The sequence below is a fragment of the Podarcis bocagei genome, assembly GCF_964188305.1.
Source record: "Podarcis bocagei genome assembly, chromosome: 6".
Taxonomy (NCBI): Eukaryota; Metazoa; Chordata; class Lepidosauria; order Squamata; family Lacertidae; genus Podarcis; species Podarcis bocagei.
Window position 1 is genome coordinate 62,120,823 of NC_138130.1, and position 22,487 is coordinate 62,143,309.

The following is a 22,487-nucleotide window of genomic DNA, read 5'->3' on the forward strand; positions in this document are numbered from 1 at the left end:
TTTCAGCAAGGACTCCAGTGGTAGAATGCTTAAAAGATCATATTGCAATTTTAAGTGCAGTTTCAGCAGTACTTAAAATGTTTGCTTTAATGTTGCTAAAATTTATACAACATTGAAATATTGATGTACATGTTTAAAATGTGCTTTCTTTCTTTTATCCAGTTATGAGTATTATTTTAAAATATTTTATAAATCATGGAATATAATCATACACACACAAACACACATTGATAAGCCAGCTTGGTTACCAAAGTCTCCAAAAGGATATATTTTGTATTTCATTGCGGCATTTAATATCCTCCTCTTAACATACTAAAGTGATGTATGTGCATACAGATGCACCGTGTCCTATATTTATATTCCATTCACTAAAATAAGCAAATCCTAGAATAAAAATAAACAACACAAAATGCTAAGGAGCTTATATCTACTGCCTACCTAATCTCAGCAGAGACTAGACCAAAAAGTCAATAGGGAATATTCAAAGTGCTTTCAGCAATACCAATGAAGGTGGCCAGTTGGGCCAACAGTAAGTAAAAAAAGAAGCACAAAACGAAGGGAAAATGATTAAGAAACATACAAAAGCATATCTTCCCCAAGCATGACTAAATGTCATGACTAGAAATGGCTGAAGCCAGCTACTCTCAATTTACAGTGCACCTGGTCTTTCTACACCTTTAAAGACAATTCTTAGAAAAAGGATGGCTTTTTCTCTGAACTATCGTAAAGACTGGCCATTTCTAGAAGCTTCTGGCAGGCTTGATTCTCAGTTTCTCTAATTAAGTGTCACAGGACAGAGTGGGAAGGAATCTTGGGTCTAGTTGTAATGAAATGGAACCTGCTTTAGCTCCATCCCACTTTTATTTTTGAAGGCACCTTTTTCTTCCGCGCCACCACATATAACAAAATGTTGCTACTCACGAAATACAATGCAGAACTTGGGGTCACGGTTGCAGTGAGGGCAGAAGCTGTCTGTCAGCTCTGACACTGGGTGACTTAGACCAAAGTGTTCCCACAAAGGGAGAAAATGTCTTGAAGCACAGAGCACAAGGAAGGGTCTTTAAAATGGGACTGGCATTTGTTTGATGTACAATAAAATATGATTTGTCAGTGTTATTTTTATTATTACAATGAGAAAGCTCCTAAATATACATTCTGTAGGTTAAACAAGAAACATGACAAAAAGGATGATGTATTTGAGAACGTTTTTAATAAATAATGTGACAAAAATTACTTTTATGATTATTGAATCCTCGGTATGCAAAATTATGGCTAAAATATGAGGTTTCTTACATGAACATAATGAAAAACATTAATCACATGGTTGTTCCCTCAGTACTGCACGCCCTTTCTATTATAACCATTTCTTAAAAATTAGCTAAATGAAAAAATTTAGCCCTCAGTAAATACCAAAACACTCCTTTCCCCCCACTGCGGCTAGGCCTGACAATTGTCCATAAACAAACACACAATTTTCCATTAGCACCGATGACAAAGAAATTATATAATTACAAAAGAGATCATAAAAATCTACAGACAAAGGACATAATTCTGTAATTTCAAAAGGAACTAATGGCTCTATTTCATTGGAAATCCAATGTCAAGATAGGCCACAGCAAACTTGAGAATTTAAAGTCCAGAAAACGGGAAGTGTTCAGTTTATGGCCCATTCTTAGGTATGATACCATTACCATCTGTCACCTTTCAATAAACATAGAGCATTAATAAAATATGAAAAAACAAACAAAGGTGTAACATCTTACAATAAGACAAAAACGGTTAATAGTTACAATGTTTTACAAATAAAGTTTAGTGATTGTGCTTTTAAAACCAAAAAATAAAAAAATAAACAGTGCATTACAAAAAAAAAAATCAACCCTCTCCCGCCCCCCCCCCAAACAATCCCAAGATCAAAACATAACTTCTTTAAGTGGCACTTCTTCTTTAAGGTGAATTGACACTATAAAGTAGAGGTCTGAGATTTGGGCCAGTCATGATGATGATGTCCTTTCCCAGCGATGCTTTAAAAATGTCCATTGCTTTTTATATTTTTGTTTTCAGTAGCACTGGTTGAGGCCAACAACCGCTTCAGTATTTGATAAGCTTAACTTGTGATAGAACTGCCAAGTTCATTTCGACATGCCTTCTTTCTATCCTAAAGAACATTTGCAGTGAAGAATGTACCTTCCAGATGAAGCATGATAGAATCCAGACAAATTAAAAGTTTTTGGGGCAGGGGTTGAAAAACCGGTATGTGTTTACAGTACAAACCACCCTAACTCAAGTTGTGTGATGTCTTTTTGCTGCAAAGGAATCTGACTACTGGAAGAAAATACAATGCTAGTTGCACCAAGTGCAGCCTATAGTAGCACTGGAAGGTTAGAAAATCTGCATAGATATCTCTTCTTCTTATTTTTTGCAATTTTCTATTGTCCAATCAATGATAGTTTATTCATAAGATTATGAACTGGTTTGGTGACATACTTGTCTTGTACTGCACTGGCCACAACGGTAGCAAACTTAAGGCTCCCCCCTCTGTCTAACAATGGAAGAAGTAGCTAGTGTAGCACCATAAAGAGCAGTTTAACTGCTGTCATGGACAGAGGAAATGTGTGATATTTAAAGTGAATAAACAGGGTCATTAAGTTTAGGGTTTTAAAATAACATTAAAATAAAGATTAGGATTTTGATAGCATAAAAAGATGGGGAATTGTACACTCTGATTGCACTGAACATTATTTCTGGCATCAAATATCATCAGACTTGAGGCATCTTAAGTGATATCTTTCTGATCAGATTTCAGAAACTTGTTACACTACATCTCTTCTTCAGCTTTCAGTTTCCTGTTTAAAAAACAACAACACATGATGTATTTTCTGGGTATTTTCTTGCCTTCTCACTCAGAATAATTTATGCTATTCTGGAGAATATACTTACTAAAATAATTTTGTTTCACAATATAGTAGATTATGATTTAAGCAGTAGTTAAAAACTGCTTAGTTTTGACCACTGTAAAAACACTTTTTAAAAAAGTTTCATATAATTAGGAAATACAAATTACGGTCATACCGCCACTTACATATCCCTCCACTTATGTAAACTTTGGGATACGTAAGCGGCAAACCTGGAAGTATATTTCCAGGTTTTTGCCACACGCAGATGCGCAGAAGTGCTCTACCACCGCGCATGTGTGCGTAGAAGCTGTCCCTCCGGTTGCGGAAACCTCAGGTTCTGACTGCAGCTCCAGAACGGATCCTGTCCTCAACCAGAGGTACCACTGTACATCTTTCCATCATAATATTGCTATAGTAATAATGCTTTGAATTTCATATTTTGTTGCCTCATTTCTATAATAAGATATCATATAGTATTTTCATGCACAATTACTGAGATAAGCTGTGTTCAGCATTAATGTTGTATTGTGCCTTATATTAAATATAATTAGCAACAAAAAATTGTAACGAAAGTTAAGAACTTAAAATTTCTGTGGCGCTCATAGATTAGTGGTTTAGAGATTAAATAGATATGAAACAGTGCTCCAATTGGGATTATACTTACCTGATGAGACCAAAAATCTAAAGTCTCTGTAGACTAACCAATTAAGGGATAAAAGAAAACTAGCGTTGAGGAATAAGCATTTGTATTTTCACAAAAGATTCCCCCCTAGTGACTATCAGAAACACATATTACCTGTAATTCTTCTTCATCCTCTCCTTGCTCATATGTTCCAAATACCTGCATTTCTGCCACATTTCTTCGACCTAGATTTGCTTGTTCTGCCCTTTGTCTACTTCCTGATCCTCTGGATGACATAGAACTTGAGGAACTAGGATCTCTAGTGTTGTTTGATGTTGGAAATGTAGGTCTACAATATGGCAGAATATCCTCTAAGGAGAGAATTACACATGTGTTAATATTACCATAGACAAAAAAGCCTTTTGAAACACACAATGTCTTTTAGTACTGCATTTGTACTTAAGTGATTGTTTTAGCATTGGAGCAATGGAAATAGCAAATATAAATTGCAGTTGATTACACTTGTCTGTCTCCCAACACATTCTATGTGCCTGCACATCTCTCTGCTCTCTCCTCTAGATGTACACTGGAAGAGTTGCTATTATAAAAAGATGAATGGAAGGAAAGGAATAGGCTTCTTTTTAGGCAGAACTCGCTGCGACCTCTTCCATGACACAAAAGCTCCCAAATGTTTCTCTCTCAGAATAGAAGTGGGCAAAATAACAAGCTAAGAGAAGATGCTGGCCTGAATGCTTTTCAACATGAGCGGCTACTATGTACAACACTGCTGGAAAACAAGTGACCAAGAATGAATGCGTACATTGGGGTGAATGGGAAAGGGTGGAGCTACCTACATGCACATACAACTGTGTGATAATGGAGGATCTTGAAAACCAACGCCTAGCTGTTCTCATTTTGCAAGGATACACATGTCTCTGTGCTATGTTTTCAAGCGCACTTATATCCAAATGTCTATGGAAACGCAGCCAGAATGATGGTATATAATATCAGTGAGACTCTGGGCATGGTGGTGGAAGATTGAGATAAGGGAGGATAGTGGACTTAAAAAGGTGTTGAGCAATAAGAGGTCAGAAGAAGTCATTTCCCCAATGCACCTTCTGTTCACACCTTTTTGGCAGCCATGTATTCAGTGTTAAGTGTGAAAAGGGTTATGTCTGTATACAGTACAGCTATACATACGTAGGGCAGGTTGGAGCCCTGATTTCCTGGGGCTGCTGAATGCAGGAGTTTTGCACACTACTGCCAGACATCCAGTTGCTAAAGGAAGCAAGGCTATTTGGCATGATCATGAGCCCTTCCTCACTGTGTGTGGGATAATCTGCAAGGGCTGTAGTGATCACTTTCAGGTACATTGTGGCACCATGCTTCAAAGAAGCTGAAAATGAACTGTTCTGTGTGACAGTGAAGTTAAATGATTGTTGTTTAGTCGTGTCCAACTCTTCATGACCCCATGGACCAGAGCACGCCAGGCACGCCTGTCTTCCACTGCCTCCCACAGTTTGGTCAAACTCGTAGTTAAATGATAAGGCAGAATTTAACAAATTACACACAAGCCTAGGTCAATACTGTTTTTAAGTGAAAAATTACTTAAACATTAACAGTGTTTCCAATTTCACCACCAAGTTTTGCCACCGGCTTTCATGCCATTGATATATAAATTGAAAAACAACAATTGCAGCACCATTCTTGGTGTATCTTGCTAATGACTTCACTTTATTGTGACCCATTGTCATTGTCTTGCTTTTGTGTCCATTTAACCAATTTACTACCGAATTTATATTTCGTAGTTTTGTGCCCTGGTTAGATAGTATCAGGACTGGTTTGCTTATTTGATGACAGCTTTTACAAAGGCTTATATAGATACTTTCATACACATTCTTCAATCAGGCCTTACTGGCTGCCATAAAAATATATTATGTTTGTCTGGAACGAGTCCTTTATGGCTTTTGTAACGCGTTCTAGCTTGATGTGTGTAGTTAAGTATGCCGAAACCAAACTACCTTTCTTTTGTTATCACGCTCTTCACATTTTTAGAAAGGATTGAGTTAGCTTTGCCGTACCTTTTCCTTTTAGGAATCTGAAGAAAAACAGCTAATCTCTTCCGTTTTTGACAGAAAGTAAGTGATTAAGATGCAAGGAAAACTACTTTTGAGGGGTTACCGTAACCCATGAGATGCCAGGATACAGTGCTGTTTGGATGAATAGGAGACATCAGATTTCTAAAGGTTTTTATTTGTTTATGGTTTTTTCCTTCACATTTCCTAGCTGCAAAGTTTGGTGCTCTACCTTTTTGTTTGTTTTGTTTTATATTATTAAATTTCAGGAGGTGCCTATATTACAAAGAGAGAGTTCTTCTAAGCTTTCATTTCAGTGGGGAATCTAGTTGGGTGACTAAGCGGAGACAACGTCATTATTGCAGGAAAAGCTTTTAGCATTTGCCCAGTGTATCAAGTCACCTTGGAGAATATGTGTTTTTGCTGGTGTGCCATCTCGCCTTGCTGCTTTGTTTCCTCGCGGTTTGCCTTCACTTTGCTGTTCCTGTGATTCTCGGCGCTCCCCTGAACTTGTCCGCATGTCAGAATGCTGACGGCCATCAGCCCCTTCTTTCCCCTTATAGACCGGCCCTTTTCTTTCCACTGCCCTTTCTGTTCTTGGGTCTATAGAGGACAACTTTGGCAACATGACGGACCGTACCTCCAGTTGAGATTTGGACTGAGCAGTGGGAGATTTTATAGCAGGTGGCGGTACTGGTGGCGGTGGTAGGTCTACAAAAGGGTGAAAAGAGAAAATCACTGAAATCATTTTTTAAAAATCATTTAAATCAACTTGTTTCTTAGCTTCCAAAATGTGTAGAAATACTAAGAATAATTTTATCTCTCTGCGTTAGGAAATTACCAAGAAAAGTTAAATGCCATAAACATTTGGTAAGTTCAGATCCTTATGTAGCTAAAAAGCACTACAGTCATACCTCGGGATAAATATGCTTCAGGATAAGTATTTTCAGGTTGTGCTCCGCGGCGACCCGGAAGTAATGGAGCGCGTTACTTCCGAGTTTTGCCACTCACGCATGTGCATACGGTCAAAATGACGCCACGCACGGAAGCAGCGAAATGTGACGCGCGCATCTGTGCAGTCGCGTCTTATGTTCTGTTCAGGATGTGAACAGGGTTCCGGAACGGATCCCGTTCGCATCCCAAGGTACCGCTGTATTCATATACCAGAGCAGGCTTGGGGAAATGCAAGGCTTGCAGAAGTACAAAAAAATCTTTAGAAAATAGACCCCTAAGTTAGTGGGGGGCGGGAGGGGAGCTTCCAAATCAATCTAGTGACAACAGCATGCACAGAGTTCTGCTCATAGGTACAGCCTCTGCATGTGTTTCAGGAAGGCTACAGAGATGCCTAGAATGTGTGAATAGTACTGGAAAGGGAGCGAGTGTGGCTCTGCTCTCCAACCTCGCACAATTATAGTAACATGTTCCTGAATACATAGGTAAAACAAATAACAGAATGTTCTTGTTAATGTAACGCCATCAAAGAGATTTTATAACTCTTCTTCTGGGATTACTTAATGCTACTTTTTATTAACATGTTAACAATTTTATTGCCATCTTTGTATGATTTATAGTTTTTTAAAGTTAGAAAAGGGGTGGGGGTGTGAAAGAAAAAGGGTATGGAGCTCAACCATCATTGTAAGCCTCTGTCCGTGCTTCAGACTGTTTTGGGGCTTGAACTGGTTTATATAAAGTAAAATGTAAAAACATATTGAAATATTGATAAAAATGATAGTTATTTCATTGTATGAAACATGGCAATATAAGCCAAGGGCTTTCCTGTGTGCAAATCTTACTTTAAAATAGTATTCATTGAAGGGAAAATGTCTCGATTGTAGGTCTGTATGTTGGATATACACTTGGCAAAAAAGATATATGGCATTCAGAAGCAGACAAATGTGACACTTAAGGGAGGGAATGAAAAGTGGAGCACTGAAGCTTCAAAGAACCTAACAATGTTCGTTTTTATATAGCTTTCGAATATAAAGAACAACAGAAACAGTCTTTTTTTTAATACAGCTATGTGTTCTTCATGCTATTTCTGTTCCTTCATTAACAATTAACAGCTTAAAAATAAAAATGCTGTTAAGTGATGCATAATAGCACACATCAGTATCATAAAAGTACAGAAAGGCTTCAAAGCCCACTTGAGGAAAGTAAGATACAAGGCTGCTTTGCATCAAGAGCACTGGTTGCCAATGACAGGTATACATCAAAAGGAGCAGGCTGTGGAAAATGGGTCCATGAGAGGTGTAAATAATAGTCATGTGCTTGTAAAGCATTCATCCCAAGTGCATCTATTGCACAATGAGGAAGAGTGAAATTTTAAAATCCCTGCTCCTGCAGTTTGCAATAAATGTGTCCCAAAAAGGAAATAACAATGCTTTATAAATCTCAGAGCAGCTGTGCCTTCCATTTAATGGGTCTGTCAGGTATTTCCTGTCAGCCAACATGCACAAAGGGAGAAGAGAGCCAGTGAACACTACTGTAGAGATTAAAATTAAAAGAACACAGATATAGTTTGGCTATGAATGTACCAAGAAATATAAAAAAGGCCAATGAAATAACAGGAAACCATTCTAATAAACCTGTGACAATTTCTCCACAGCAACAATGTCTATAGGGCATTTATTAGTAGAAAGAACAGTTCTCCACTTTATTTTACATATGAATAAAAGTTTATTATACAGCTGATGAGAAAAAATGAGCGTGGCTTTCTGTTATTGGAAGCATTGATATGATGCAAAAAAATCTTGAGGATCAGCACTAAAACTTTCAAAAACTGTAAACCATTTAAACAATTGTTTTAAACAATTATATGGTGGGTACGTGTGTGTGTGTGTGTGTGTGTGTGTGTGTGTGTGTGTGTGTACCATAGGAGTAATTCCAGCCGTGGAAGACATAGTTTGCATTTAAAATATTGTAATTCCTGCTGAAAGAGGCTGGAACTGTAAGCCTGCTATATACATAGGTAAATTTAGGTCAGGTCATGGACGACTCTGGGGTTGCGCACTCATCTCGTTCTGTAGGCCGAGGGAGCCAGCATTTGTCCACAGACAGCTTCCAGGTCATGTGGCCAGCATGACTAAGCCGCTTCTGGCGAACCAGAGCAGCGCATGGAAACACCGTTTACCTTCTCACTGGAGCGGTACCTATTTATCTACTTGCACTTGACCTGCTTTTGAATTGCTAGGTGGGCAGGAGCTAGGACCGAAGAACGGGAGCTCACCCCGTCACGGGGATTATAAGTTTATAACTTATACCTAGCTCAACTATAGTTAGGAGAATAATTATTTTTAAACTTCTAAATATTTGAATAGTTGGTTGCCATAATGCTGCTAAAAACTGGGCCAGTTTGGAGTCCTAACTTTCCAGGAGGAGATAACACCCCATCCTGCTCAGTGATACCTGTGATTTTGTTGGTTAAAATGAATAAGAATTAAGTGACTGGAAAGATGAAGATTGTGTGAAGAGTTCTTTACTTCCAGAGACATAGCTGTGTTATGCCAGAATACTCAGCCTTACACAGCAATTGCTCTGTCCAAAATGCCTCTTTATACAATTATGAAAAACACAAGCGCTCTTTCTTTTTGGAGTTATGGAGAAAATAAGAAAGACAAACATTCTGTAAGCAAATCAATAGTAGTGCCAGTTCTAGAGATTTGGGTTAAAGATAGGTCCTGAGTCTTAGCTGGTTAACGCGTTACTGTGGTATAATATAGTCCTACAGATTTTGCTGGAACTTGAACTATCTTAAAATTTCACTGAACAGCTATCTTTATTTTTAGATGTTATTCTTTAATAGAGCTATCAAATTGTATCCAGTGATGTCCTCTGGCTTGATCCCATGGAAGGTTCCATCAGCAAAGTTCAGATGGAGACAAATTTTGCTGATTCCCCACACCCTCTCTTTCAAAGGATCCTACAAACCTTTGGAGCAGGCTAGGAGAAACACCGAGTGCTGAAGGGGGAATTGGTAAAAGGCACCTATCTCCCTGTACTGCTGACGGAGGCCCTACTGAATCAAAGTGCCATACATCAGTGGAGAGATGCCACTGGATGCAATTCATCATTTTGTTCATAAATCCCAAGGGATGCACCCATCTCTCAAATGCTTAGCTCTTACAAAATCCTGAATATATTTTAAATACATTAGTGTCTGATTGCACAAGAGTCTACTTAATAGGCTAGAGACAGAAAAACAAGAACCAACCTTGCAAATAGCTTCCTCGGCAGGCAAGACCTTGCTAATTCATTTTAATAGAGGAAGACCAAGCACACATTGTTCTGTACATGCATATTACCTACTTTTCCAATGAACAGAAACCATAGAATCACATAGGAAGTAAGTAAGGACACCCAGGTGTCCCCATAATTATGGTTCCTTTTTAAGGAACTAATGTTGACCAAGAAGAAAGACTACTGATAATAAAATGTGGTTGAAGATAGCCCATGTAACAGTAATAAGGACAGGCATTTAAAAATTAGGCAATCTCCAACTCTTCGATTTAATGTATAACCAGGGGTATATTGTGACACACAGCGATTAAACAGAACGCTGATAGTATTTAAAGAGAAAGTGGCCTAGTAGCAATTTTTTGGTTAAAAATACAATTTGATGTATGCCAGTAATGACCACCACAAAGTGATATGCTCTTTAGAGAAAGCTTTATCACAACCTGCAGAGAAGGTAGAGAAACTTTCATTACAACCAACCATTCCTTGCTGAGAGGAATCCTTCAAATCAAAAAAGGAAACTTTTCAGAGGTCAACACTATTTCACCTCTGCAGTATTTATTTAACAGCTCAAATCACAGAGAAAATCCAGAATCAATCTGCCTTGTCTGCTGCAAACTGGCACACTTACTTATTAAAAAAGAAAATGGAGGCCTCCATGGTGAGAAATAAAAAATAAATCACACAGTGACATCAAACCAATATATGGAACCCAGAGGTAACTAGAAAAGGTCAGCTGTGCTCAACTATTTCATTTATACATGTCTGCATATTGCTGCTGCATTGTTACCCGCTTAAAGAAAAACAATTAACCGATGCTATTTTATAGCATGTCCTACAGGGAAAATCTTCCTTACGTGAATTTTCAACACTTTAAATGAGAGGCTATAGGAACCATGGGAGAAATAATTTTGGGGGAGGAAAAATCAACCCAGCCGGCAGTTTAAAATTGAAAGAGGAAAATGCAAATAGATATGTGAAATAATTCCAAGTGTAAGAGTCAAAGAAAATTAAAATAGTTTCATATAAGATATATTTTCAGTCTAAAACTGGAATGTTGTATATTGTTATACATTATTTCCACTTCTAAAACAGTTTGAATTTCTTAGCTGGGTGTACTTTACATGTAAAGATATTGCAGATTTGTAACTTTCCATTATTTTATTGTCTTGTTTTATATTTTTATATTGTTGTAAACTGCTGTGATATATTTTTAAAGATACAGTAGTACATATAGATCTATATATAAATATATAGATCACAAATCCCTTGTATCAGTAAAAATGTGTCAATCCAAAACCCAAGAAGGCTATTTCTGCCTGTACAGTAACCAACTGTATTATTTTTGGTGTCTGTTTGAAACATTTTTGTTAAGGCAAGCATATCCAAACACATAGATGTTGACATGTTTTATTCTCTTTTTAGTTTCCTTCTCTTTTCAATTGTTTCTAAAATGTTTTAATAACTCATTTTTAACTATTTTAGTTATTATTTTAATATTTCTTGTAAATCACATAGAGGTTCTGTTGCAGTCAAGCAGTATATAATTTTTGCTAAAAAATAAGTAATAAAGTTTTTGCTCAGCCCAAAAGTTGTGGGCCCAGGCACATTGAGCCCATGGCCAGCAGAGAGGCCAAGACACAGATATAATAATCATAGGGCACCCTCTTGGGATTTGAACAGGCCACAACCTTTTGATAACAGATGTCAGAAGATTTTGGCATGGGCATTGGGAGTGAATCCTGACTCAACCAACCCGGCTACTGGTTGTTTGTTGGACAGGGTGGATTCTGGGTTATGGATCACCCTATGGTATACAGCAGGCTTCCTCAACCTCGGCCCTCCAGATGTTTGTGGCCTACAACTCCCATGATCCCTAGCTAGCAGGACCAGTGGTCAGGGATGATGGGAATTGTAGTCTCAAAACATCTGGATGGCCGAGGTTGAGGAAGCCTGTTATAAAGCAAATCAGGGCAACCATCCAAGACCACAATTTTAGGTGGAGTGCTATGACCCCTCAGCCCCTGGGTATCTGGGCAAAAGCACCTCTTCTTGGACCCTGATTCCTTGGAGTAGAGGGCATAGGGTTCCTGAGCTGCCCACCATCAGCCAATTGAGCCATCTCGCCACCAAATGGTATATTAATTTTGCTAAAAACAATAAGTAAGTAAATAAATAAAAATGCTGTAAGTTTCCGTCCTTAAATTTTTTTGAAGACTGCAGTTCCCATAAAAATAATTACACTTTACCTCAGTGTTTGACCTTGTGAGAGCTTGCACTTAGTGATAGAATAAAATCCAAACAACCATAGTTCAAAGACTTAAGCTAATGATGGCTTTCCCAAATATTCCATGGGATCTGCCATTCTCAATTAACAAATTTGTGCCTGGTGGTAAGTTTCCACCAGTTTGCTTAAGAAAATGGAAGTATATAAGCTGGTTATCTTTAACTTCTAAATAAAAATATGAAGGGTTTTTTACCAAATGAGAATCCAACATGTAAGTTTTGTTGAGCTGAACCATATGAATTTCTTCAATATTTTTTTGCACTCTCAGAAAGTGCCGTTCCGTGTGTGTGTGTGTGTGTGTGTGTGTGTGTAGTATTTTGCAACAATTCAATGAAAATGTTGGGAGTATATTATGGAATACTAAACAGAATCAAGAAACTGTTGTGCAGCAGTAAAAGCTTTTTAAAATCCAGGTGTTTGTTCCATCACTGCTCAGCAACAAGGTGAAACAATGAAGTGTGTGTAATGTGCCTTTATATACATTCATTGACTTCACCATGTAGCCAAATCTGATTGGTTATATCGGCTTGTGGTAACAGCATACTTGCTTGAACTCATTGGGAACACAGCAATAATTTTTAAAAATCACTGAAGCAGCAGCCTTTTGAGGAACAATAGCTGTGAATAAGCACAAAAATGCTGACCTTTTGTGGCCTTTGAAATAATAAAAAACCATGAAAAATAAATTAGCCCAGCAACTGACACAACATCCAGCCACACAGAATTAGTGATGGACAAGCACAAAAGTCATGAAACAAAAACCAATCATATGCTGTGAACATTACTGGCTAACACTTAGGAATAATTACTGGCCATCCCTTTGCTACCTTCCCCGCACCAAGGTGGGAAAGCTTTGAGGACAAGTGAAGGTAGTAGCAAGTAGAAGAGGTCCTGTGTGCTTCTCTGCCCCCTGGAAAATCATGTGTGTAGAATATTTTCCTGCCGGGGTAATAATAATGCTGGGGCTTGTAGTCAATTCCCATCATTCCTAGTGTCAAAAGAGCTTCTAATTTCTTTTCTAGTTAGAAAATCTCAATGTAACTTCTTATAAAGGTAAATGATGTAAGTAAATTGTTCAATGAAGCATCTAATATATTGAGTATGCCTAAGAGTGTAAACTAAATTCAGGAAAGTTAATATCACTTGTGGGTCCCCAGTCTTCCACAAACCACAATTAAATAAAACTTGTACACTAGCAAGAAGAAACATTTATTATTGTCATTATTTATTGGTCACTTTTTGCCATGGCAACGCAAAGTGACTTACAATATTTTAAGCAAAACCCATGCCCCAACTGCAACATGTTAGGTTACAGGGAACCAGGCAGAGGGCCTTCTCAGTAGTGGCGCCTGCCCTGTGGAACGCCCTCCCATCAGATGTCAATAATAAACAGCCATCTGACTTTTAGAAGACAACCCTGTTTAGGGATTTTTTTAATGTTTGATGTTTTATTCTGTTTTTAATCTGTTGGGAACCGCTCAAAATGGCTGGGGAAACCCAGCAGGATGGGCGGGGTATAAATAATAAATTATTATATCATCATCATCAAGCTATGGACCTGCTCCTTCAGTGAGAGTCTAACTCTCTTAAGAGCAGGCCACCTCCCATCCATCTGGTCTAAGGAACCACCCACTAAGAGTGCCTCAGCCGTATCAGGATTGATCTTATTGGCTGTCATCCAGTCCATTACTGAAGTAAGACAGCAGTCCGGCATATCCATTACCCACATCTGCAGACGTAAAGGAGCATATTGCTGAGAACAAAATTCCACATGAGCCCACTCTGTGGTTTCTTGCAGATGTCAAACAGCATGGGGATAAAATGGAAACCTGCAGAAGCCCACATTGAAGGCTCCCTGGGCCGAACACCACTCCCCAAGCATCACCCTCTGAAAGAGACCATCCACGTAGGACTGTAAGTATATTGCTAAACGTAGTAATTTGAGCCAATTTTAATGACAGTGTTCGCCCCACAATGTAATAAAATGAAGCTACTAGCTTTAGTTGGCACCATGGGGGGGGGGGGAGATAGGATTCCCCTCCCCAAGTATTGGCCCTAGTGGGGGTTGGCAAGTGGAAAATGTCATTTGAGCTCCAATTCAAGCATCAGAAGAGCTTGAGCTGGACCTGTAAAGATGAGTGAATGAAAAATAAATAAAGTATTTGTTAAACTTTGGTTAAATACACAAGTTAATATGATGAAGTAATCAGTATCCTCCATCAAAAGTATTATTATCATCAAAAGGCTGGTCTGTAGCAAACACTTTCGCTTTCCTGTAGATTACTGCATTCATTGTTGAATAGAAGTTTTTTTAAAAAAGCACTGCTCTTATTCTGAAAAGAAATAAATCTCAGCATGTCATCAAATACAAGAAACTCTTGGGTAACTAGTAAAGGTCAAATGTTTCAAACATGTCTGCTTTACTGTTTCCCGCTTATGGGAGGGAATTAGTTACAGTGGTGCCTCGCAAGACGAAATTAATTCGTTCCGCGAGTCTTTTCATCTTGCGAAGCACGGTCCGTCGCAACTGCGCCTCTTCAAGCGGCTTTAAGAAAAAAGCGAACAAACTCGCAAGACCTTTTCGTCTTGCGAAGCAAGCCCATAGGGAAATTCATCTAGCGAAGCAACGCAAAAACCGAAAAACCCTTTCGTCTAGCGAGTTTTTTGTCTTGCGAGGCATTCGTCTTGCAGGGCACCACTGTATGTGATGCCATACCCTGTTGAACACAGGTATTACTTTAATGCACTTGCTGTCTGCTTTACAGTGTGATAGATACTCTATCAAAAAATAATCAAATAGCCAGTTTTTATTACTGTTTCAATTATCAGAGAATAATTTCCTGTTGCTACATGGCTTACATATTCTGGACCACCTTATCACACACAGGTTCAAGGAAATTCATGTCTAATTATAAAATGTGCTAAAATAAGCACATGCACTAGAACACAAACTACATACTGATTAAGTTTATCAGAACAGCTGCAATTTTGTAAATTACAGTGCTATGCAGACTAGCATAGTATAAAAACTTTTAATAGAAAATTACCAACAAATGCAGCTCAGTTATTTAATTCTTCTTTTAGAAAAAAACCAAAGCCAAAATAACTATATAAAGCTCTGGACAAGATTTCTTTTCTGGTATTCTAGCCAGCACAGATGTTTTCATATCACGGTTTGATGCTTACTCAATTTTTCACATAGGGGCTCCCACTTAAAACTAATAAACCTGTTAAGACATCTATAAATTCTCACAAAAAGCCATTACAAGGGTTCCATAAATATAAACTTAGTGGCATAGTTCTGGGATTTATACCATGCATTTCTCACTTTCCAAAAAGCAAAACAAAAAAACCCCTCCAAATAAACAAGCATGCACAAAACTGCTTTAATAACCTCTTGAAATCAGATAATATTCTGACAATTCAGTTTCAGTGACAAAAGGAGCCTGGGCAGAAGCCAAGAGGCCCAGGTGCATTGTGTCATGCCAGTATTTAATGTAGTCTAATATCAGATAGATGCTAGTAGAGAAAATACTCAGAATAAAGTACAGATAATAGCATGGACAACCACTCATTGCAAAATTACTTTTGCTCATCATGCTGTGCGCTTTGTATTAAATTTTTCTGTCAAGTGGCAGGAATCACAGGGAGAAGTGGCTTGAAAACCCCTTCTTGTAACCCTCGATAAGTATCTATAATATTAGGCTTTCATATGATAATGGCAAATGATGCCCCTCTTTGAAAAATTTCTGACTGGTAATGAAAGTCCTAATCAGATTGTTGTTGTTGAGAACCAGGAGGTGGGGGAATGATGCCACTGCTGCTGGCAACCCCTCCTCTTTAGTGAATTTAGAAAACTTGACAAGATGGGTAAATCTTACATGAATTTCCAACAAAGCCCTTTGGTTGTTTTATAAAACTGAAAGGTGGTGGTTTAATAAAAGCTGGCCCTCCTGAGGCATTTTCATTAAAGGCTCTCTCTAGACAACATCACAATGTTTGCATTATCCTTCTATACTCCCCAGAGAATACAAGCATTACCTTTTCAGCAGGAGTCGATATTGTGTGTGAAGGCATGAGAGGAGATGATTAGATTCTGCCTTTTGGTGCACAAAGTAACCTCTTGGAACAATACTATGGTTAGGATTAAAATTCAACGATTTTGCTGCCTGCTATTTTAATGCTAAATTGTTTCTGTGATGGGAAAAATTACACTACGGAGGATTTATTTTAATGAAGATTTTAATCTCATGCATGTATTATTTTCCACTATTGTACCCTTTTGCAGTCTTCTCTCAAAAAAATAGTGACAGTTAATGGCTGATTAGGGTATTAGAGAAAACAAATGCACTTTTAATGTATGTGTGTACAGGAGAATTCAGGACAGACTGAAAACAGAAATGATGGTTATGATAGGCTATGCTGAATATGTATAGCATCAGGAAACACCAGATACTTTTCACTTAATGTAACTTACTGTAAGCTTTGCAAAAATACAGTATTTTCACTAGAAGTGTGCACATCTGAACATAGTGTTTACCATCTGTGTAGACTTCTCTTCGTAGATGTCCTTGCTGGTGCTTTTGCTTTTTGACAGGTCGTACCTTCTGAATTACAGCAGCACTCATGTTGCTGTCAGTAGAGACAGGGCTAGTGGGTCTGGGGCAGTGCGAGGCATGGTAATGTCTACGACCTGGAAACAAAGAGGCACACAATGTTATAATTTGTTACTTTATCTCTGAAACTAGAATAGTCTTTCGATTCTGTAAATAAAAATATAATTATATAATTAGCATTATTTAGATTCAATGTCACATTAATATAAACATACAAGGCTTTTTTTTATCCAGAACTTTTACAGAGCAAAACACATTTAAATTGATAGGAACAGCACCTAGATAAACATTGTACTATTTAACATTTATATATCATTTTCAAATGTTGAAATGATTTCACATGCATTATCGATTGCAGTCCTTTCAACAACCCTCCAAGGTAAATCAGATTATAATAACTCATATTATAACATTCTCAAGCCACCTAATACTGGACAATTGTCACATTCCCTAAAACTTGTATATACCGTATTTTTCGCTCTATGGGGCGCACCGGACCATAGGGCGCACCTAGTTTTTTTTTGGGGGGGGGAAATAAAGAATTTTTTTTTATTCCCCCCCAGCCCCAAAGAGCAAAGAAGCCAAGACAGTCAGCGGGATCCATCCCGCTGGCTGTCTTGGCTTCCTCTTTAGCCGCCAACAACCTCTCCAGCCCGGAGAGGCTGAGCGCGGCTTTGGCAGAAGCCAAGACAGTAAGCGGGATGGATCCCGCTCGCTGTCTTGGCTTCCCTTTTTAGCTGCGGGGCTAGGGCGGGCAAAGCCCGAACTTCCTCCGACCCCAGCCCCCAGAACGGGTCCGGGAGTGAAGGCGAAGTTGCGCGCAACCTCGCCGTCGCTCCTGGAGCTTGCCGGTCTGGGGGCGGGGGAAGCCTGAGCTTCCCCCGACCCCAGCCCCCAGAACGGGTCCAGGAGCACTTCGCTCCCGGAGCTTGCTGCTATCCGCAAGCCTTCTGAGCCTGGCGGGAACTCCCGCCGCGCTCCGAAGGTTTGCGGATAGCTTCCTGAAGCCTGAAGAGCGAGAGGGGTCAGTGCGCACCGACCTCTCTCGTTCTCCAGGCTTCAACGAAAGCCTGCATTCGCTCCATAGGACGCACACACATTTCCCCTTCATTTTTGGAGGGGAAAAGGTGCGTCCTATAGAGTGAAAAATACGGTACCATCAAAGAAAACCCTCCCTGTGCCTGCCAGGTTCTTCCACTTGATCTTCCACCTGATCTTCACCAACCCTAAGTTTCAGTACTTGTCACTAGGGAACCACTGAAATTGTTGCCACCCCAATGAAGCTTTCGTTGATATATTTGTTATCGTCCCAAGGCTTAGGATTGCTTTGCTGCTGCTACTTAAAGTGTCACCAACAATTACCATAGTTTTGAATTGCTAAGACAGTTTGGAATGTATTTACTTTTTGGCACAAAATAGAAATGCAGTGGTTTTTACCATTGAAAAAAGCTAGAGAGAAAAAGTTATAAATACTGTAGCATGTTCTTTCTTGTGGGTGGTTAGATTCATCACATTTTTATTTCACCTCTCATCTAAGTTGCTTTCATGATAAAAGCAACTTGAAAAGGCAGCAGAGAATCAGGGGAAAAACCAGAGTGTGGGGAAAGACTTGCAGGAGGCACACAAGGTAACCCACAGCAAATTTACACTTGTGCTTCAACATGAAGGTGTCCCTCTTTGTACACCAGAGGACTCACATAGGCGAGAAATGCTATGACTGTTTATATTGTGGGAAAAAGTTGTTTAGACGTTTCCAGCTTAAAAGGTTAGAAGCAAGTGAGGAAAATATGGGAGGCGGTTTCCTCACTACACATATCTTTTTTCTTTTTATTTGCTAAGTATTAGAAAACACAACTGCGGACTATCCCATTGAGGAGACTGCTTAGATTGCAAAGGAGAGCCTAAAAAATCTAAAACTATATCTTAACTTTGGCTTTATAGTTTTACCTTTGTTATCAAAAGTGTACACCAGGCCATGCCTTATTTATTGTTTAGCAGTAGATCATGTCAATAAATAGTTTTTCTGGATCTTTTCCATAGATTTTTGTATGGTTTTTATTGTAACGTGTTGCTCTTCTTCTGATTTTGTGTTATGCTTTTAAAGTTTTCTTAAGTAGCTTAAGAGAATCTTTACATGGCAAGTGACTAATAAATTAAATTAATTGTCATCATTATCATCATTGTCTCATAGAGGCCCTTATGAGGTCCACCATTTTATCCTAACTCAGCTATGAGGTTGGTGGTAATAACAATAACAATTACTAATTACTAATTATTATTATTATTATTATTATTATTATTATTATTATTAGTGCTCCACCCATCTGACTGGGTTGCCCCAGCCACTAGCTAGGAGAAAGCGACTTCCTGAGTTTTATGGCTGATCAAGAAGGGTAACATAGTCCAAGTCCAACACTGTAACTACTTACTTTAGTTGTGCATCATAGAAAGAAATGCCTTGCAAAGTACATGCACTATACTATACTTTTTGACCAGCCTTGCCACAGTCATTAGCCATAACAGCTGCAGTGGCATCCCCCACTGCTGTGTGAAAGTGCTCCAACTGCCAGCTACCTAGGAGTTCAGAGCTGAAGGAAGAAATGTTCTAGCTTTTCACAGCATTCAGGTGACCTAGGGCCATTGGGAAGCTCTGCCACCTGCTTCCCAAGGGCATCATGGCAAGAGGAGGTCAACCTGGCTTCATCCTGGAGCAGTTGCTCCAATGGTTTCCTTTTCTTTTTCCTCCCCATTCCTATTGCATCATACCCCTTAGATTCCAACTCTGTTGGAAAGGACTGTCTTACTGCTTAATATATGTACAGCACTTAGGAAATGTGATTGCCTGGTGAAATCGTTTTACTGAAATCATGGAGATCACATAACAATTCTCCACATCAACTCAATAAAGCATAGAGTTGCTGACAAGAGGACCCTGAGGGCTTGTGTTCACAAGAATATAGAGGTACCACTTCTATTAAAGGGAAAGGAGAAGCCGTTCCTTATGGAAGAGTGGAGTGAGTAAAACTAGTAGTTCTTCCTCATTTAGTACCATGATGCGCAGTGAATTTCATACCTTATAAAAGACATTCTGGGAAGGGGTTGTAGATCGGTAGTGGAGCATCCACCTTGTGTGCAAGAGATCTGAGATACAAATATCCGAAACCCTGGAAAGCTACTGCCAGTTACTGTGGACAGCACTTGAGCTACATGGATCCGTGGCCTCATTTTGTGCAAGCAACATTCTGTGTTCTTAAGAAATAGGGTAGAATAGCACCAGTGATGTTGCTCCTGGATGGAGACAGGTTTGTCTCCACTTGTTCCCGACTTTACTTCCTTTGGGGTCAGGGGCAATCAGGTTCTTTGCTGCTCAGTTTTTTATTTAGTCCTCTTCCCATTATAACCTTGTTTTGTTTTTATTGTTTGCACAGTGTGTATGTGTGTGTGTATTTGGTACAAGATTTTTAACTGTGTTTGTTGCAGCCTATTTATTACTTTTATGAACATATATTTTAAGTTTGCACTGTTTTAATGGGTTGGAATGACAAGGGGTGTTGCTTAAGCTTAGGCTCCTGGCTAACTTCTGTAAGAGAAAATCATCTGTGCAGTGTGTACTTTTGAAAAGTATTCATTTGAATTGAAAGTGTAGCACAGTTAAAACAATCACACAAGCATGATGGGCTTTGCTGAGATGGCTATATACTACAAGGGAATTTCTATTACTCTCTATATGAAACTTGGACATGTGCACAGGATTCACATAGGGACAGTATTTCAGAAAGATTTGCTTAGGATTACAGCTAATCATTTATCAACTGGGAATCCCTGATTAAATATATGATAGCAGTGAAGAAGCCTCACCTCCCACAGCATCCTGCATTTGACGCCTTGCTACCTTGAGACCAGCATATTCTGCTGCTGCAGCAACAGCCTGTGCAAAATCTGCATCTGTAAAAAAGGATCCATCTGATGAGCTAACACTAGACCGTCCACTTGAGATATTGTCATCTTCTGAGGCTGAACCCCATCCATTGATCATGGAACCTGTCACAGAGCTCTCCAGATCTCCTACACTTGAGGCTGGCGTCTGTTCAAGACCACGCAAAAGAAGCCTTCTGTTCTGCATCTTGGCCACTTCCATGTCTGCGTCATCCTCCTCTTCTGGTGCATCAGTATCCATGTCTGATACAAGAGGTCCTGAAATGTAACCATAGGTATGTGGCGGAGAGATAGGTCTTGGAGGCGGAGGAGGGCTTACAGGCTGACGTCTGTGTGTGTAAAAGATAGTTAGAAATGGTTACAGATTAACAAAACATATATACAGCTATAATTTCCTATTTTATTGAGTCTTGAACTGATTTTTATTTCTTTTAGAAACTGGAAATGGTTGACAACTAAAGTAGAAAAGTAATATCACCTTCCTTAATTACTAGAATACAGACTTTTGTTTTGTTTTGTTCTTAAACTGCTATAGGAAACACTATTCTGAATTCAGTGTTGTCAAATGCTGTTGACTTATCAGATAGAGTGGAACCAAATAGAATTTAGGGGGATTACTTGAGGTGTGCCCTGCTGAACTACTTGCTATAATTTGGGCAGCAGTGCTCACATAGTCAGGCACCCTGCTTCAAATGCTCACTCTATGCTTAATGAAGGTTACATGATATGCCTGGGGAATCAAGCCAAAGATCTACTCTAGCATCCTGTTCTCTTCTGTGGTCAGCCACATGCTTCCAGAAAGCCCACAGCCAGTAAAATTTCTGTTTGGTTCCTCCCTAGGAATTGATATTCAGATAAATATTCCCTTCATCTAGATGGTCCATATAGCCATCAAGACTTATAGCCACTGATGAATCCATTGTTTACAATAAATTGTTGTATTCTTATTCAGCATACACTCTGGTACAGTCAAACCTTGGTTGTCGAATGTAATCCATTCCAGAAGCCCATTCATGGCTTCCGATTGGCTGTAAGAGCTTTCTGCACTCAAGTGGAAGCCGTGTCGGACATTTGGCTTCCGAAAAACATTTGAAAACCGGAGCATTTACTTATGGATTTTTGGCGTTTGGGAGCCGAAACGTTCCAAAACGGAGGCGTTTGGGAGTCAAGGTTTGACTGTATCTTTAAAAAAATGAACTGGTTATGAAAACTCATATTGTCATCTTAACACAAAATGTTACAGCATTATGGATAAAAAGTTATAAAGTTTTTTTAAAAAATTCATTCTCTCCATATGGTTCATTTTTTAAAAAATCTACCATACCTTTCCTCAAAGCAAAAAAGTTCCAGCCTTCTAATTCTTTATTCACCTTCTAATCATTTTACTAGCATTACCTGTAGTTACTCAGTCTATGACTTTTTTTTTAAGACTGTGTGATCAGAAGCTTACACGGTTTTTTAAAACAGCAGAGTCCCGTGGCATCTTACGTGTCTTAATAAATTTATTTTTATGGCATAAGCTTTCATGGATTAAAGTCCACTGTCAGTATGACAAAAGCTTCAAATAGAAATGGGAAAAAGTGGCAGTTATGGAAAACTTATTGAAAATGTGACTGAGGTGGTATTTCATACTGTAAAGGCTATCAAGGATGCTTTATAATGTGTCAGAACTCCATTTGAAGTACCATGAAGAAAATGGTACTTTGCCCACATATGGAGGGAATGTAGCCATACCAGGGTTTTTTGGAAAGGTATATGGGTCTGCCATCTACAAATGAATCTAATTTAATGTTGTTAGCTCATATTAACCACCTCAAAAAGAAA

General features: G+C 38.8%; 2 protein-coding genes across 8 annotated transcripts in view; one reads left to right on the forward strand and one right to left on the reverse strand.

Moving 5' to 3' along the window:
* LOC308590040 (uncharacterized protein) overlaps positions 1-22,487 on the forward strand; it is a gene marked incomplete at its 5' end in the record, with an annotated part of 378,432 nt that overhangs the window by 34,353 nt on the left and 321,592 nt on the right. The gene's annotated exons all lie outside the window — the stretch shown is intronic.
* Positions 1,189-22,487, reverse strand: part of ROBO1 (roundabout guidance receptor 1) — a 587,586-nt gene continuing 566,287 nt past the window's right edge. For all 4 annotated transcript variants that reach the window (XM_081199572.1, XM_081199571.1, XM_081199573.1 and 1 more), the window contains 5 exons: positions 20,586-20,992; positions 16,652-16,804; positions 5,994-6,302; positions 3,691-3,887; positions 1,189-2,843 (listed from right to left, as the gene is read on the reverse strand). In XM_081199572.1, coding sequence (XP_081055698.1) covers positions 2,829-2,843; positions 3,691-3,887; positions 5,994-6,302; positions 16,652-16,804; positions 20,586-20,992 — 1,081 coding nt within the window. In that variant the 3' untranslated portion in view covers positions 1,189-2,828. The remainder of the gene's footprint in view (positions 2,844-3,690; positions 3,888-5,993; positions 6,303-16,651; positions 16,805-20,585; positions 20,993-22,487) is intronic.